The sequence below is a fragment of the Protopterus annectens genome, chromosome 6.part1 (genome assembly GCF_019279795.1).
Source record: "Protopterus annectens isolate FY-2018-M chromosome 6.part1, PAN1.0, whole genome shotgun sequence".
In the NCBI taxonomy this organism is placed as follows: domain Eukaryota; kingdom Metazoa; phylum Chordata; order Ceratodontiformes; family Protopteridae; genus Protopterus; species Protopterus annectens.
The window spans coordinates 298042949-298061233 of record NC_056738.1 but is presented as its reverse complement, the minus strand read 5'-3'; the positions used below and the strand labels follow the sequence as shown (position 1 = coordinate 298061233).

Below are 18285 nucleotides of genomic sequence, written 5' to 3'. Positions count from 1 at the left end.
TACATATGACAGTCTGCAAGGCAATAAGAAAAGCCAGAGCAATACATAAATCAGCACAGGGCATTTCAATCAAATAAAGAAAGCAAAGCTCAGGGCTAGACTTGCCAAGGAGGTGGAAGGCAGTTCCGCAGATATGCACCTCCATTCATCTATAATCACGTTAAACATATCTCCATTAGCTGTTAACATATACTGTAAAACAAACATCCTGACTGATAGTTATTATAGAAATGTTAATATAAATAGTATATTAAAATTTGTACCAAACATTTATCTGAGACAGTAGCATAAAATTCAGTTATAACCTAACTGGCAAAAGAATGTGTGTGTGTGTGTGTGTGTGTGTGTGTGTGTGTGTGTGTGTGTGTGTGTGTGTGTGTGTGTGTGTGTGTGTGTGTGTGTGTGTGCGCATGTGCATGTGTGTGCATGTCTGTGCATGTGTGTGCATGTGTGAGGGTGTGAGAGTGTGTGTATGTGTGTGTAGTTTTATATGCAGTTATATATTACCCATATACGTATGCACATACATATACATATATAAGTGTATGTGTATATTTGTGTATAGGTATCTCGGCATATATACAGATGAGCATGTGGTTGCATATCTATATACACTCACATGAGGTGGGCATGAACAGTTAGTTGAAAATACATATAGTTTAAATATAATCCCCCCCCTCTCTCTCTGTATATATATATGGGTCTACTTCTATTTCCCGAATCCCCACTTAATCAAACTTCAAACGACGAGACAACGTTGCTGAAAATTAATTTAATGTACATCCAGATCACAGTAATTTAACTCTGAGAAACTAACCACTTGGCCACCATGGTGAACTTTGCCTTTTTCTCCACTATAGTGCAATCTCAGAGTTGGTATATTTAATTAGGGAGGTGGGGGGTGGGTGTGGGGGGCAAAGACCCCCACTTGGGTGAGTTTGATTTGCTTTGGTTTCTTTTTAAAGTGTTGATTGTCATGTAGTTATTTTCCTGGGATTAAATTACAATGATCCAGGTGCTCATTAATGTAAATTTTTGGCTATGTTTGGCTATGTTGTCTCATTGTTTGTCATTCGACTATGTGGGATTTTGGTAAACAGAATTATATCCATCTCTCTATCTCTCTATATGTATATGTATATATATATATATATATATATATATATATATATATATATATATATATGGGTCCACCTGACAACGTCGACAGCTCAGAACGCCGACACTGAGAACACCGACGCCAGAAGATCAACAACTGAGAAGACCGACGGATGAAAACACCGACGCTGAGAACACCGACATGGGAAAAGGCTGTGTAAGTATGTGGTAGTGACAGACGTTAGGGTGCGAGTAAGGTAAGTGTGCGATATTGACGGTCTGTAGGGATAGGGGTGGGTTAAGTGAGTTAGGGTTAGGGCGCGGGTTAGGTAAGTGTGCGGTAGTGATAGTCTTTGTTTAGGGGCGGGTTAAGTGAGTTAGGGTTAGGGCGCAGGTTAGGTAATTGTGCGGTAGTGATAGTCTTTGGGTTAGGGGTGGGTTAAGTGAGTTAGGGTTAGGGCGCGGGTTAGGTAAGTGTGCGATAGTGACGGACCTTAGGGTTAGAGTTTGGGTTAAGGTTGTAGATAGTTGTGTATGTGAGGTTTTGTGTGGGTTTGTAAGGATTTTGGTGTGCTTGTGTTATGTGTGTGCTTTTTGGACAGGGGATTTGTTTTGTTTGTTGATTGTCATTATTATGGTGTGTTGGGCATGTGAGGTTTCGTGTTTGTGAACTGTCGGTTATGTGGTGTCAGTGATTTCGTTGTCGGGCATGTGAGGTTTCGTGTTTGTGAACTGTCGGTTATGTGGTGTCGGTGATTTCGTTGTCGGTGTTGTGATGTGTCGGTGTTGTCAGGTAGACCCATATATATATATATATATATATATATATATATATATATATATATATATATATATATATATATATATATATAGACCTAGGTTACAAGATCAAAGTTTCAAAGCTTCAAACTGCAAATAGTCGAGACTATAAGATCGAAGTTTTGAAACCTCGCAACTGAAAAAAAAAACATTTTTTTATGCCCCACTGCACCTCCCACAACCCCTGCTAAATAAATATGCCAACTCTGAGATCGCACTACAGTGAGGAAAGCAGGAAATTTCCTCTTTTGTGCCGTACAATGTGCAATCTCCATTCAAAACATTCAAAGTTTCTAAACTTTGATCTTATGGCTTATGGTCTCAACCATTTGCAATTAGAAGTTTTGAAACTTCGAGCTTGTGAAGGGAATCCATATGTGTGTGTGTGTGTGTGTGTACATATATATATATATATATATATATATATATATATATAGAGAGAGAGAGAGAGAAAGATAGAATGAGTGAGGGGGAAGCTGAGAGAGAATATTTTGAAAAGTATGCAAAATTTAACTAATTTAAATTTATCTTTCGTATTATAACACTGCTATACAATCTATTGTATGTTTGTTCAATCCTATCTTAACTTGGTAATGCAGATAGACATCTGGAAGCTAAGAAATGCAAAGGCCAAATAAATAAGAAATGAACAAAAGTTTATTTCTAATATTAGCTGAATAGGAAACGACTAATAACTTAACACTAAATGTGACAGATCCTTAAAATGTTTCAGTTATTAAAAATAATGCAAATAAATTCACTAAACACATCGAAATGAAAAACTCAGATCATCTGTATTCACTTTAGCTAACTCGCATATACCAGTTCGATGATTGTTTAATACTGTTATAACAGATTTCACTATGCTCTGTGCCAAGATGTTAAGAAAGGTTAAACCATACTTTAAAAACTGTACAGTCTTAGATAACTTGTAGAAAATAGGCATATAATTGTCCATCTATGAATAAACCACATATTATCAGTGTTTCAAAGGTCACAACACTAGCAAAGAAACAAAAAAAATGTGAATTGGGATCATTTAGATGAATTTGATTAGCAGCATTCATGTTTATTCTTGAAACATGCCTAATGAAAATAAAACTTTTTTTGATTCCATCTGTACATCAATGTTTTATTCCAAAAACATAACTGAAGATATTAATAGCTGTAATAAGCCTAGATTTCATAGAAAAAGGCTGAAGATACTGTAGTTTGCCCATTACAGTGCCCTTCACAGACTTTAGACTAAGATTCTAGAAACATGCATGCATCCTTACCGTTTTTGCAAACAGGACAGCACTGCTCTGGTTCATAGACTGGATTTACACATTCTGGAACTGCACAGTCAGCAACCACACAATGAACTTCATTGCTGGGCTCACAACGGCACCACTCACAAGGGGAAGGCTAAGAGGAAATACCACGTTACTTAGCAAAGGTAGAGTAATATACATGCAGCAGACTGTTCCTATTTCTCATTATATCAAAAGCTCAGGCTGTAATATGCAGCACACTTAAGAGAAAAAATGTTTATACTTTTAATGCATTCTCACTTAGTCAGAAATGAAAAACAAATCATACCAGACAGCTCTGACACAGTTATTATCATGGTAAGACCACTGGGTACTGTTGGGTGCAGTTGAAACCTTGACAATTTTAAGATAAATGTACTCACAAAAATAAAATATGTTCATTTCTTCATTCAGTCTCTTAATTTACTATAATTTGATGCTACTTTGCACTGAACTATGAGCCCACTGATAATAAATGTGAAGAAATTAGATCATGACTAACTATCTATGGATGTGCAATATATTACATATATTATTTCCCTTACTGGGCAATTTATCATAAGCTGACCTGTTGCTGACCAATTTAGATAATTCATGTCTGTGAAACTATATGCTGGAGGAGAACAAATAAAAGCACCTGACAATGCTGACTCTGATTGCCTTCCTGTATATTTTAAGAAGTCTGAATACAAAGCAATGCACTCATATTAATTATTTCTGTTAGTAGCCATGTAATACCTTGACTACTTTGTTTGTGTCTTTCGGCTTTTCCTGGTTAGTGGGCGCCAAAGCGGAACTCCGGTCTGCTAATGATTGGCAGTAGATTTTTACGTGCTGGCTTGCCGGGCCTAACACACAACCTTCAACGAAGGAACGCCTATTCATGCATGTCACCACAAAGAAGACACTCTAACTGAGAATTGAACGGCCAACGTCTAACTGTGAGGCAACATGACTACTATAGTAGTTTATTCAATGATTTCATCTGCTAAGAAGATTTATTTTATGTTTATCTGATGTGATTCTGTACAAGCCTGGGTATTCAGAGAAACAATAAATCTCCGAACCCTCTCCAAAATTATCCATGTTAACAAATGTTTGTGGACAACCTTGGTTTCTGAATACTTCAAAATATGTTAATAAGATATTCTTCAGCCCCATGCAACCTTACCTGGTTATTTTTTTAATGAATGCAAGAAAGGCAATTGTGATATAAGACAACAGTTGCAAAGCAGTAATATTGCTGCCAACTTTTTAAAGACTTAGCAAAGCTGTTTCTTGCTTATGTGAAGCATGCAGTAATATTTATTGATTGCTCATAATCTCATCATACAAGAATAATGTATTTCTGATGCATTTTGTTATGATTATGGATATCTTACTGAGTTAAAGGAGGACGGTCTGTTCTGTAAAACAATAAAACTATTCAACCATGGTGCCCAAAGAACATGACAGTAGTAAAAGGATATGGTTTGCTCCTTATAAAACATATAAATCAGATTAAAGGTTCAGGTTTAAAATGCATCGTGATGTACTAAAAACAAAGCCATGTCATTCTGCAGTAAGTAAAAGACAAACTGTATAATGGAAAACAAGTACACATTCTAAATGTAGAAAATGCATGCCTATGAGCTGCCCCTGTAAGGGTTCTTCACACAATAATACCGTCAAACCATATTATGTATTTTTTAATATATTAGCAAGACAATGGGCCCGATTCCAAAAGGCTTGCTCTCAGTGTAAGTGACCACTTGCAAAGGCAACAGGCTGAGAGAAGATCTTTTGGAATCTGGCCCACTGTGTAAGCCTGTCTATAGATAAGCCTAACACCAAAAGTAAGTCATTTACAGTGGAAGCAAATTTTTTGGAATCAGGGCAGACTTGCATTGAAAGCAACTCATTTGGAATCTGGCCCATAGAGTTTGCTTAGCTTAGCAAGGTGTGACACTCATTTAATTGCACTGTTCAGTATACATACGTTATAGATACAGTGGCATGGCATCTATAGTCACACACTGATTATATATTATATTGAGAAACTGACGTTCTGAAGCTAAAAGACTGGCCTGAGTACATATCCATTATGTACTCTAGTCTCTGCATCACATTTTGGATGATCTTTTATGATTTGTTTTTATATTATTGGTGACTGCACGTAAGACTTCCAAGATATATAACCTCCTCTAAAAGGTTACAGATGAAGTACTGAGACCTTTCTTCTCATTTTGAGGGTCATTGCCTTTGGTGTAAATAGAGGTTTACTTTTGTTTTCTGTGTAGGTGAAGTATTTTTGATTCAGAGAAGGCTACCTTCGTGAGAGCATATGTTTAAGTAATGGCTGATTACATTTGTTTTTTGACTCACATGGTCTAAAAGTCTGGATGCCCTAGATTTTTATATATGTATGATATCAAGATGAAGGGAATTTATTTGACTAAACCCTAATTCAGCAAGAGTAAGGTTTTATCAAATAAGTTAGACCGGTATAATGAAGTAAGTTAAATATGGGATTTGACTTTCTTAGATGAAAGTTTTCTATAAAAGTAACTCAAGAGACTTCTGACTGATGATAGACTGATGTAGAATGCTCTGATATCCACTCTATTAGTAACCTTATGACTACTGGCCAGTTAAAGGTTTGTGATAACATGGTGATCACATATATTTTACACAATGAGGCAACACTTTTGAAAGAATCTCTCTCTGTAAAGGTAGGTGGAAGTGAATTATTGTCAAGTTAGAAAATGATTTTCTATGGAGAGAAATTCCAAGAAGAACATTGCAACTGACAGGCTCAGGGATGAAATATGTCAAGAGAAAGGATCCTTACTTTTTTTCTCCAAACCTTTTTATTAAATTGTAGAAACAGAACAGCGTTGCACCACAGATAATAGACCTTTTTGGCTATAACTTCAGATGTGCAGAATATCCAATGAAACAAACATACAGCATCAGACGTAAACTTCAGTTTGTGAGCTCTGCTGTGCTGAATTCACGATGTATAAGCATGACATCACAAATGCAAAAGCCAAGTTAAAAGTTTGGTTGAAGTTCCACAATATTAGAATGAGTAAATAACATAGAAAAAATGTATAAAACGAAGAACCCTTCTGATATAAACAAACAGACAAGCGCTTTCGGCTTTATCAAGCCTTCTTCAGATCCAAATGAGTCAACGGGGTTCAGTGTTTAAAAAATCAGTAACATCCAATGAGACAGACTTCACATAGTAACGAGTATCAGCCAATCAAATGGGTCTGTTGGTACACACCTCCATGTTGTTACGGCAAACATTAATCTAGAAACTCTTTAATAGAAAATAGTAAAACTCTTACATTCTTTTAAAATAAAAACAGTATAAGACACATATTAAATCATTTTTCAGAAGGGACCAAAAAATCCTTGCAATCAGTTCTCATTTAAAAGTGAAGTCTATATATCAGACCAAGACATAAGATGCAATGAACAGTAATAGAAAATAGCAAAAAGAACTGTAAAAACACTCCTTACTGCTTCCTTTCAGCAGTTTCATCAACATTAGAGACCAAGACTGACATATCGGGCTAGCCTGGGGTACTATGCATGTTACTAGAAAGTTAGCAAACAAATCATGAACAAACATACTTTGTTGCTCGTCTATTCTTGAGGAAATGTTTTAATGGAACACAACCATTAAGGCCCAGAGGACAATCTGTCCTGAACCACATTATCCACTTGGCTTCTTCTCTCTCAGTTAAATTAACCAAGTCTCCTTCTCTTGAAGTAAACTGCAGCATAGAGATGACCATGAAGACAAAGCTGTGTCCATTATGGTCACGTAGGTGAAGAAATAATGAATTGGTTTCCTTTCAGTTACAAATGTCAGAATGATGTTTAATAATTCTTTCCTTAAACTTTAGTTGCAAACAGATAGCATCACAGACATAACTGAAACAACTGTAGTTGCAAACATTATATATCACTTATAAACCACCCAGTCATTGTCAGTTAAGCATTATATGGTTCATTCAAATCTTGCCTCTTAAACCTCATTCCTGCTCTGCATATATTCTTCCCACAATTCCCATTTTTCCTATGTAGTTTTCTTCTTCTTTTTTCTAAAGATCCCAATCCCAGTTGTTTCTCTCTGTTACTATATTCACTACTTTTACTAAAGTTGGTCTAGACTTTGATTTCCATTTTCTAGTAATTGCTTTGTTGGCAGCCACCATAATTAGACTCAGCAAGACTTTATTATGTCTAGCCAATTCCGATTCTGTAGCATAACTAAACAAAAATCATCTCCTAAGTCAGTCCAATCTGCTCACCCAGCATCTCTGACAGAGTACTCTGCGGGGAATCCCCAAAGTGTGCCAGCTCATTACACTCCCAAAAATATGTTCCCAGCTACCTCTTTCTTGCCCATCACACTTCCAGCATTTGTTATTCACCTGAGGAAAAATTCTTTGGAGTCTACTTTGGGTATAAAATTGCCCGTGTAAATAAACACTTCCAGGCAAAAATCCTAAATCTTCTAGACTTTGTTGCATATTTGGGAGATATACATATGGGGACATTGTGTCTTTATGAATTTCTTATCCAGTCTCTCTTCCCAATCCTTTCTGAGCTCCTCTGACTGATTCTTTTAATTATCATGCAATATTTTATATGCTTTAATTATTCATTTTTTAACAGCAGCTTCTGTTATACATTCTATTAAAAACTCTACCTATGCTGGTCTTTCATTTAGGAGCTCCCTATTTCTTTCTCTTTGTCTGTACTCTGATATCAGTCCTGGATAGAGAAGGCAATCTCTAACCCACAGTCCAAATTAATTCTTGGCCTCTTCCCATTCTATTACCTTTCCCTTTCCAGTTATTTGCTCTTGATACCTTGGTTCCTTTGCCAATTTTCTTTAGTATATTATGGCCTCCTCTTGCCCATTATATGTATCCATAACCACAGTGATCCCTACTAGCAGAATCTCTCTTTTCAATTCTTGTGCTGGTTTGGTTCTTAGAATACCCCCTGCTATTTTATGAATATAATACTTTGTATGATTTTTATTGTTGTCCTTAAAAGTCAACATCCAAAATCCCAATCTCTCCTTTTTTCTTGAGCTTTCTCCCTGTATCAGCATCATTCCATTCCACTTTGAATTATAGTGTCCTGTCTGTGCTATGTATAAGAGCCTGAACTGTGTTGCCCTAAAATGCCCCCTCAAATTAGGTAATCCTAGTCTGCCTTGTTCTATTGGTAGAATCAGCTTATCCCACTTGACCCTTGTTGTCTTCCCTTTCCAGATAAAATCCTTCAACTCTTTTTTAATTGCTATCCACAACGTCTCCTCTGATTGATAAAAATATGCCTGACCTGTGTAAAAGACTAACAGGACTAAAAACATGTTAATGGCTTGTATCTTACTATCCATATCCATATAACAAAACTTCCAGTTTCTCAATTTTTGTATTACCTTCTGTTTAGTCTCTTCCCACATATCCTTAGCTGCCACCACAGAGTCATTTCTAATCCATACTCCTAAATACTTCATTTTATCATGTCTCCATAAATATGGATATTGTTGGACCAATTTGTGGCTGGGTACATAATATACTGCTATTGCCTTTGTTTTAGCTTCATTAATTTTGTATCCCAATAATATTTGAAACTGTCTTAAAATGTTCCACAACACTGTAATGTCCCTTTCTGGTTTTGTCATATATAAAATAACACCATCTACAAATAGATTCAGCTATTAATGACTACCAAAGCAATTATATCCTTGAATTTCTGAGTCCCTTATTTTCTTTGCCAATGGTTCTAAATATAATGCAAACAACAAAAGAGAAAGCAGACAAGTCAGCCTGGTTCCTCTACTCAAGCAGAAATTACTGGAGAGGACCCCACCCACTTTAATTTGCACCTCCGATCCCTCATATATTCTTTTAATCTACCTTATAATTGCATCAGGGAAAGCAAATGCTTCCATAGCCCTGCTCATGAAATCCCAGTCTACTCTGTCAAATACTTTCTCTCATCAAGACCCACCAACAATAGTGGTACTTTCTTACATTCGACTTCCCTATGTTCTGTCAATATTGTCAAATGTTTGCCTCTCCTCCACAAAACCACACTGATCCATATCTATCAATTTTGGTATCACTTTTGCCATTATTTTAGCCATTATAGACATGAACACTTTATAATCATGGTTTAGTATTGAAATGGGCTTGTATGAAGCTGAATCTGATGGATCTTTACCCTATTTAGGTATTACCATTACCACTGCCTTCTCCCAGGATGCTGGTACTTCTCCTCCTCTTAAAATACTGTTAAACAAAACCTTCCAGATTTTTATCAGTTTTCCCTCATAACATCCAAACTTCCACAGGAATACCATCTATCCCTGGGGACATGTAGATTGGTTATACATAGCCATTTTTATCTCATCCCTTCCTAGCCTAACTGTTAGTAATTGAACCTCCTCTACCTCTAACTTTGGCATACTTAATTCTTCCATAAACATTTCCATTTGTACCTTTTCTTGATTTCCATATTTCCCTGCTTTATACAAATTTTCATAACATTTCTGAAATATTTCTAATACTTCTACAAGGTATCTTGTTATCTTCCTTGTTATAGGCTCCCTAAGCTTGGTGACTGCCCTTTCCACTTTTTGTTGACTGAGTTGTGCTAAAAGTTTTTGTGCTCTAGAGTTACACAGTTACTTAACAGCAATCTTTCTAAACTCATGCATATTATCGAGGTAATACTTTATTTTCTGCTTAGCATTCTGCAGTTGCTTCTTTTCTTGTTCTAAGAGATTCCACCATTTTGCAATAATTTAACCTTTGTCAATCACTCTAAATAATGCTTGTTACTGTTTAACCATATCTCTCTTTCTTTTATTTCCAACCTAGTTTTAAACTCCCCTTTAATTTTATCCCACTCCTTAGCTATATTTTCAGAAGATAATTTTATCTTCTCAAGTAGCTCCTGAATTAATTGCACAACATATTTCTTAAATTCCTCTCTTTTCAACCGATAGCTGGAAAAGCACCAGTGTCTCATTTTTATTTAATTACCTTGCATTTTTATTTTAGTTATTATTGGTGCATGATCTGAAATAGTTATTGGGTGGATTTCATGTCCTTCAATTAAATGCACATGTTCCTGTGAGATATAAAATCTATCTAGCCTAGCCTAGTTTTTGTATCTTGGTGAGTAATATATAAATTTACTCCTATGTCCTAGCACTGAATTAACATTTTCCATGCTAAACATTTTCATAAATGTCTTCAAAAATCTACTTTCCTTTGTTATATTTTCCCTTTCAGTACCCACAGACACATCTTCACTGTTGCAAACCAAATTCCAGTCTCCACCTATAAGTAATATTCTTTGTGAAAGCTGATTATTTCTCCCAGAATTTTCTAACCTCCATTATAGCAGTTTTATGGGGAATGTAAATGCATGTCAGTGAAATCCTCCTCCCTGGCCAGTAGCCCCTTAGTACTATGTATCTTCCATTATTATCTTTTTTTCCTCTTCTATCACTATTGGAGCTCCTCTTGCAATTAATATAAGTAGTCCTCTTTTCCTTTTCCCCAGATATTCCACTGAATAACCATCCTGAAAACCTTTCTTTATCAAATTCACATGTTCAGTTCCTTTCCAGTTGTGTCTGATGTACCATAGCTATGTGCACTTTACATATTGTTCACCACTCTTTCTTTTTTATATTTATCTGTAAGACCATTCAAATTGAAAGAAATTACAGAAAGCATAATTTTCTTATATAGTTATTATTACCACCTTTTATATATAACTGCTCTTTTGCTAAATGTCTAGTTCCAGCTTTTATGTTACATGTATATACTGTTTGGCAGGTTGGTGTTTTATACAGTTGTTTCATGTCATATCCATTTGCACCTGTGTCATATCTTACACAACTTTTTGTTTTTTGAAAGCCCTCAAACAGAAAAAGCAACCCCCTCAAAATAACTCCTAAAACCTATGAACTTAACAATAACACACAACTATGTACCTCTTCAAATATTGAAGTTTTTGCTTCCTAATAAGAACATAAGTTCTAAGTTGATAAGTACACAGACAAAGGTTAGTCATGCTAAGACGCATGGTACAGCCTGTGCTAATAGTAAGTGCTATTTGATTTTGTATATCTTTATAACTCTTCCAGTTGGGAAAACACTTGAATGCTTTCAGTAAACACTTTCTCCATGCCATTTCTCTTTATCAAATTGTCTTCTAGTGATATGCAAACCAGACACAAAACTGCTAAGGGTATCTTGTTTATAAGAAAAAAAGGCCTTACGATACTCAGTATTCTTTTTTCATTTATATGCTTTGTAATAAACTTGTTACTTGATAACGCCTTGGGTTTTTACCCAGTCATTTCCCTGTGCAAGCATGGAAAAAATCACACTGGTTTTTCTTTTGTCATACTCTCTTAACTTCTACTCTTCACCCATCTCCTCCCCTCCTCATTTTTTTGATTGCAGTGCTTACATTTCTCAAAACTGAACAATGAAAAAGAGAGAAGGGTGAACAAGAAAAAGCAGAAGCACCTGTTTATATTAGTATCTCCACTGCATTTAAAAAAACTGAGAGAACTTCACTTCAAGTCTAACTGGTTTTGTATTATCTTTAAAGCTATCCCACCAGTGAAAACCCCTGATTGTTTTCAGGGAACAGTATGTCCTAGTCAATGTCTCTGTTCTTTTTTCTTATTTTTTCTCAGCCAGTCCCCTTCCACCAGACTCTCTCCAGTTTCTCTTTATCAGATTGTCTCCATGGAGGCATGAAGATCAGCTGCAGAAATGCTACTTAGTATACATATTTGCAAGTGCTTGAAAAAAAGCCTTATAATATTCACTATTCTTTTTCATTTACCTGCTCTCTGTCCTAAAATAAAGGTACTTAATCAGTCATTTCTCCATGCAAGAATTAAAAAGCACATTAATTTGAACACTGTCGTGCCCCCTTAACCAGGCTTCCTTTTTCCTTTCCTTTCCTTTTGTTTTTTTTTAATCATTACATTACCTACGTTTCTCAAAACAAAAACAACACCTGTTTACAATCCCCATTACACCCAAAAATAGCATGCAAAGAAAACCATGCAACACAGGTTTAGTACTATTAAAAAGTGTTTTCTTTACTTAGAGTTAGCATTCTCCCCTCTTTTCCCCTCCCCAAAGCATTTTTCTGGACATTAATGACAAGAAGTAGGGCATATACTTTAGAGTTCCCCACTCAACATATAATTTTGAAGATGTCCAATATTTCCAGATTTTCTTGTGTTGTCATATTTCACAAATATAATTATCGCATATAATCCTACATTAAGTTAATGATTTTATTACTGTTCTTCTCCATCACCCAGATCCTGTCTCTGCTTCATTTCCAATGTACTCTCGATTCTTTTAGTCAGCTCTCATGCTTCTTTCCTTCTTGCCAACATTTTCTGTTGAAATACTAGAAAAGGTTTCACAGATACAGTCTGTGTGGTCTTTATTTCCAGAGGAACAAGAAGCCGAATCTCCTTCTGTTTCACATTTCAGTTTTTTTTGGACAACCTTTTGTATTTCCTCCTTAGCATGCACTTCATTAAAAATAATTTTGTCCCTCCAGTAAAGAATACCTTGAAGACAGCTGGATACAGCAGTTTGAATCTCATACCTGCATCTCAACATTCCATGAATAGAGGAATGAATTTACTTCTCTTTTGCCTAGTGCACAATGAGTAATCATGCTCCACAAATACTCTGTTGTCTCCTACTTTTAGTATTTTGTCCTTCTGTCACATTTTTTTTTAAAAATCAACTCTTTCTGCTGGTAGGATTGTATCCTTACTATTGAAGGCCCACTTTGTTTTCTTATAACAAGATTTGGAGCATACACACAATGTGCCCAATTCAGCTAATAAGTCCTGCTCTGGAATACTATTCCAGTTGCTTATTTGTTCTTTCATAAATTTAATGCAGTCTGTTCCTTCCAGCTTCTCTGGTATAGCTGAAAAGCTCAAGTTTTCCCTATGTGTTGTGCCCTCTAATTCTTTTATTTTTTGAAACATCTCTTCCTGAGCAGTCTCATATTCAGCCAGCCTTTTCTTAATTTTGACCTCTGATTTTTGCAGCTTCATCATCTCATCTGATTATCTGCTTAAAGCTTTTTCCATTTGTTCCAGCCTTTTGCTGTTTGTGTTGATATACTCTATTGGTGTTTTGTTTATTTTAACCAGGTTTGTATGCAGTTGTCTTATATCATCCTGTAGGTTGCATTACTTTTTGCTGAACAGCTCCAGAACTCTCCCTAGTTAGTGTTTCTTCCTCACATTTTGTAGCTGATTTTTTTTCAGGTCTTCTGTATTTCTTTATTCCTGGCATCCAGGTGGCGTACTTACTAGTCAGTTACTAAAATTCACCCATAAACACAAGTCTACTGGCCTTCTCTGCTGAGTTTCTATTTTCACACTGGGAGAGCTAGAAATAAGCTGTTACTCAGTGTGCAACCATCTTGGAACTCATTTTAGAAAGGCAAAGGACCCACACTTATAAGGAAAAATCTGAGGGATCTAGGACTCAACTGAGATATACAGAAATGTTTGGGACCAATACCAGACATGTTAAAATGTAGTGAACAAATAATAGCCTTTATTAACATCATATATATTTTTTTTAAATATCGTTTCACCACAATGTAGTTTTGCATATAAAAGGGGAGATCTTTGTCACAAGTTTGTTGCACTATAAATGACCCAGGGTACATGATAACCCAAATTCAGTTTTGAATGGTAGCAGTCCCTGTGGCCAATGCAATTGTTGCAGAGTGGTAGATAATACTAAAAATTTGAGTACACTTAACAGTGTAAGCATACGATATTAAACATCTTATTACTTGTTACTCACAAAATGTGATTCCTTTTATGTAGGGCAAACTAGTTCTCAATGACATCAATGGATATCATTACATCTCAGTGATATAAGATGTTATAAAGTACAAAGTGCCCTGTTTAAAAATTTGGGCATTCAACAGCAAAAAAAAGTTAAAATTTAATGGTAATGATATGTTTAGGAGTAGATGAGGTAATCATTTTGACCTAAAAAAGTCCTTGATGAGTAAGAAAGAAAATTGATTTTATATTTGGGATCCTTCCACCCAGCTGGACTTAGTAACATTTTTTAACATTAAAATGGTTTTGGTTGTTAACCCAATGGATGGAGCTATGACATTGTTCATAGAGGTTTAGGAGGATCAGCATTTATACTTCAGGTGATTTATTGGCAGTATCACTTAGAAGGAAGGAAGTTTTTTTAAGCCAACTTTGAGTGTTTGTGGCTACAAACCACAAAAATATTATTTGTTATTAGTATTTCATGTACTGCTTCTAAAAGAAGCATTGGAAGTCTGCCCATCCAACAACTGTCTTCAAAATATATTTTCCTTTTACTAAGTTGCTATTATATTCATATCGATTTGAGTATTTATATATTGTGAGAGACTTGTTGCATTATACAGCTAAATACATTTACACATGTGTGTAAACTATTGAATCTCTGGTGGTTCTATTGGAATGTGTTGTCTAACTAACAGGCGGTATACCATTTTTTAACTTTGATTCTGCTGGGTGATATATATATATTAATGTGTGTGTATAAACACACACACCTATACACACACACACACACACATATATATATATATATATATATATATATATATATATATATATATATGGATCTACTTCACATGGTCACATTTCAGAATGTCGAGGACCATATGGCCAAGACCATATGATCGACATTTGTAATGTCGACCATGGAATAAAAAAAAAACACAACAAAAACTTACCTTCACGTTTCTAGCAGGGGGATCCACCCCCCTGCACCCCTCCACCACCCCCACTCCCCGGTACCTAAATATACCAACTCCAAGATTGCCTTACAGTGTGGAAGATGAAAATCTTTCCATTCTGAACTGTACAGAGATGCCGGTTCCACATGGTCGACATTTCGAGTGTCGATCATATGGTCTCGGCCATATGGTATTCGACATTCTGAAATGTTGACCATGTGAAGGGGACCTATATATATGTGTATATATATATATATATATATATATATATATATATATATATATATATATAGATAGATAGATATATATATATATATATATATATATATATATATATATATATGCATATATGTATATGTATATATATATATATATATATATATATATATACACAAACACACACATAAACATAGAGAGAGAGAAAGAAGGAACTCTGTCAAACACACACACACACACACACACACACACACACACACACACACACACACACACACACACACACACACACACACACACACACGCACACAGGAATGAAGGATGAAGCACCCTTAAAACATGTTATTTCTGTTTCATAATTTTTTTAAACAGAAAAATGTATATCATATACAGCTTCGCTTAAAATTAGCATATTGAAAGAGTTATCAATATATGCTATTAAAAATCCATCTAAACATTTTGAAACTTATGCAAATTTGAGAAATGTTAGGAACTGTAATAACAATATTCAGTCTGACCTGATATAAAACATAAGCTAGTTGGTATAGCCTTCAAGTATTTATAAGTAGTTATCTGGATCCACTTATAGGTGTATTTTAACTTCAAAAGCAAATAATAACATTCATTATTTAATTAAAATATTTCTCATTATGCTTAAATATCTATTAGTAAAGGCACTGTGCAAATGAACTAATTTGGAACAAACCTTTCTACTAAATGAGCCATAATTTATTATTGCTTATATATATCTTTCAAAACTTTGTTAGTTTTTAAGAATAGATATACAAAAAAGTCAGTGGCCCTGAGTCCAAAAGGCTTGCTCTCAGTGTAAGTAACTACTTACACTGAGAGCAAGCAGAGAACAACTCTTTTGTAATCTGGTCCAATTTTTCTCATAAGAAAATGACTGAATACTTTTATTGTAAACCAACATGATTGTAGGACAGTACAACAGCAGTATCTGTTAGGTAATAAGAAATTTAGGAATTTGTTGCTTTTCTTTCACACGTTACAGGATTTATCTGACAACTGTGGTAGCTGAAGGCAGCTATAAAAAACTTTACATTGTCTGTAGTCTGTTTTTGCCTTAAACACTAGTAATAGCTCATTAAGAACGATGAGTGACCTGACAGCAGGCACAATAATAGGATTGCAGCTGACTTCAGAAAAGTCCTGACTGCAAGCTAGACATAGCAATCAGAAAAGGAGTTCCCCTGAGGAAATGCATAATTAACAGCTTGTGGAATCAGAAAATAAGCAGATTTGGGGCAGCTTTTAATGAAGAACATCTTGTCAGGAACTGTGTGATGCCATCCTCCAAGCTAAAGAAAAGTATGGCTATTGTGTAAAACCTCAAGTCTGGAAAAAAAAACAAAGCTAACTGCTGCCGATTTTGTAAATGATACTGCTTAATAAATGTCGAAGAAGTAAAAAATATATATATAAAATATAATCTCTCTCTCTCTCTCTATATATATATATATATATATATATATATATATATATATATATATATATATTTATATTAAATATTTGTATGTATGGATTCACTTCATAACACTGAAAACTCAAAACACTGAAAATGAGAAAACTTCATAATATAGAAGACCAAAACACTGAAAATTCAAAACACTGAAACTCAAAACACTGAAAACACATATCATACATATACTGAGTTTAAACAGCATAAATCATAACACTTTCCACCTAGTGCAAGCAGGGGGGCAAGCACCCCTGTGCCCCCCACACCCCCTTCTACTTAAATATATCTACACTTAGTGTAGTGAAGTGCAATCTTGGAGCTGATATATATAAGTAGCAGGGGATGTGTGGGGTGCAGCCCCCCACATGGGGGGGTGCAGGCAGCTTGCCCCCCTGCTTACACTTAGTGGAAAGTGCTATGATTTACGTTGTTTAAACTCAGTATATGTATGATATGTGTTTTCAGTGTTTTGAGTTTTCAAGATTTTGAAGTTTCAGTGTTTTGGTTTCAGTGTTTTAAGTTTCAGTGTTTTGAGCCTTCAGTGTTATAAAGTGAATCTATATATATATATATATATATATATATATATATATATATATTATACGCACGAGCATACACTGACACACACACACTTTTAAATTTTTACCATAACCTGAAAGAAATAATATAAAGCCTTCTACATTTCAAAGAATCAACTGCTTTTAGTTTAGAGATGACCTTTTGTTATTGGAACCATTTCTATTTGAAGACATTTTAGTAACATAAACATTAGAACATTGTTTGAATAGACATTTGGAGTCCAGGGTGCTTTTTGCCTAACTAAGAAAACTATGAGTAAGCCAAGGCATTTTGCCCAACTTAAAAAAAAAATGTGAGTAAGCTAAGGTTCCTTTGTCACATATGGAGGGTAATGCTGCTGTTGCACATTAGTATGGAATCGGAGTATCTGACAAAAAATTAGGTCATTATACATGCTTGGTGCAGGTTACTACACTTCAACAGTGAACTTCTGCAATATAACAAGTTCAGTGAGCAAGAAATAAGCAGAATGCATTATGACAGCCTAGCAGCTCTAAACTTGCAGCCATGGCACACAAAGAAACTATAAGTGAAGTGCTCACAATTCAGTAGTAAAAAAACAATGATGCCAGAGTCCTGGTGGAAACACTAGTTGCCCAGAATGCTAAAAATGTGTATTGTCAGTGACTGCAACTAGAAAACGAAATCTCCACCATGTTGCTGAGGTGTACCTAACTGCACCTGAGCAGACGTCAGAATACGAAGAATCCTGAAAGGTTCAGTGGACCAGACTAACATCACTCTTCTGACCATTCCTAAGTGCAGAATGCCTGGAAACATATTTTGATTTTATGTTAATATATATCGATGACTACAAGAAGCTGACAGCAGTCACAGTTTTAGGATTGGGAGTTACCACTGCATTTCAGGCTTTGAAGTTTTATACCCGGGCCTTTTTTATGTGATAAGCATGCTGTTTGCTGTTTGATTTAATCAGTTTGACAC

The 18285-nt window shown here is 35.3% G+C and overlaps 1 protein-coding gene across 6 annotated transcripts in view; it reads right to left on the bottom strand.

Moving 5' to 3' along the window:
* The window catches only part of VWC2L (von Willebrand factor C domain containing 2 like), an 819803-nt gene that overhangs the window by 760406 nt on the left and 41112 nt on the right, over positions 1-18285 (bottom strand). For all 6 annotated transcript variants that reach the window (XM_044075717.1, XM_044075719.1, XM_044075720.1 and 3 more), the window contains exon 3: positions 3195-3324. In XM_044075717.1, coding sequence (XP_043931652.1) covers positions 3195-3324 — 130 coding nt within the window. The remainder of the gene's footprint in view (positions 1-3194; positions 3325-18285) is intronic.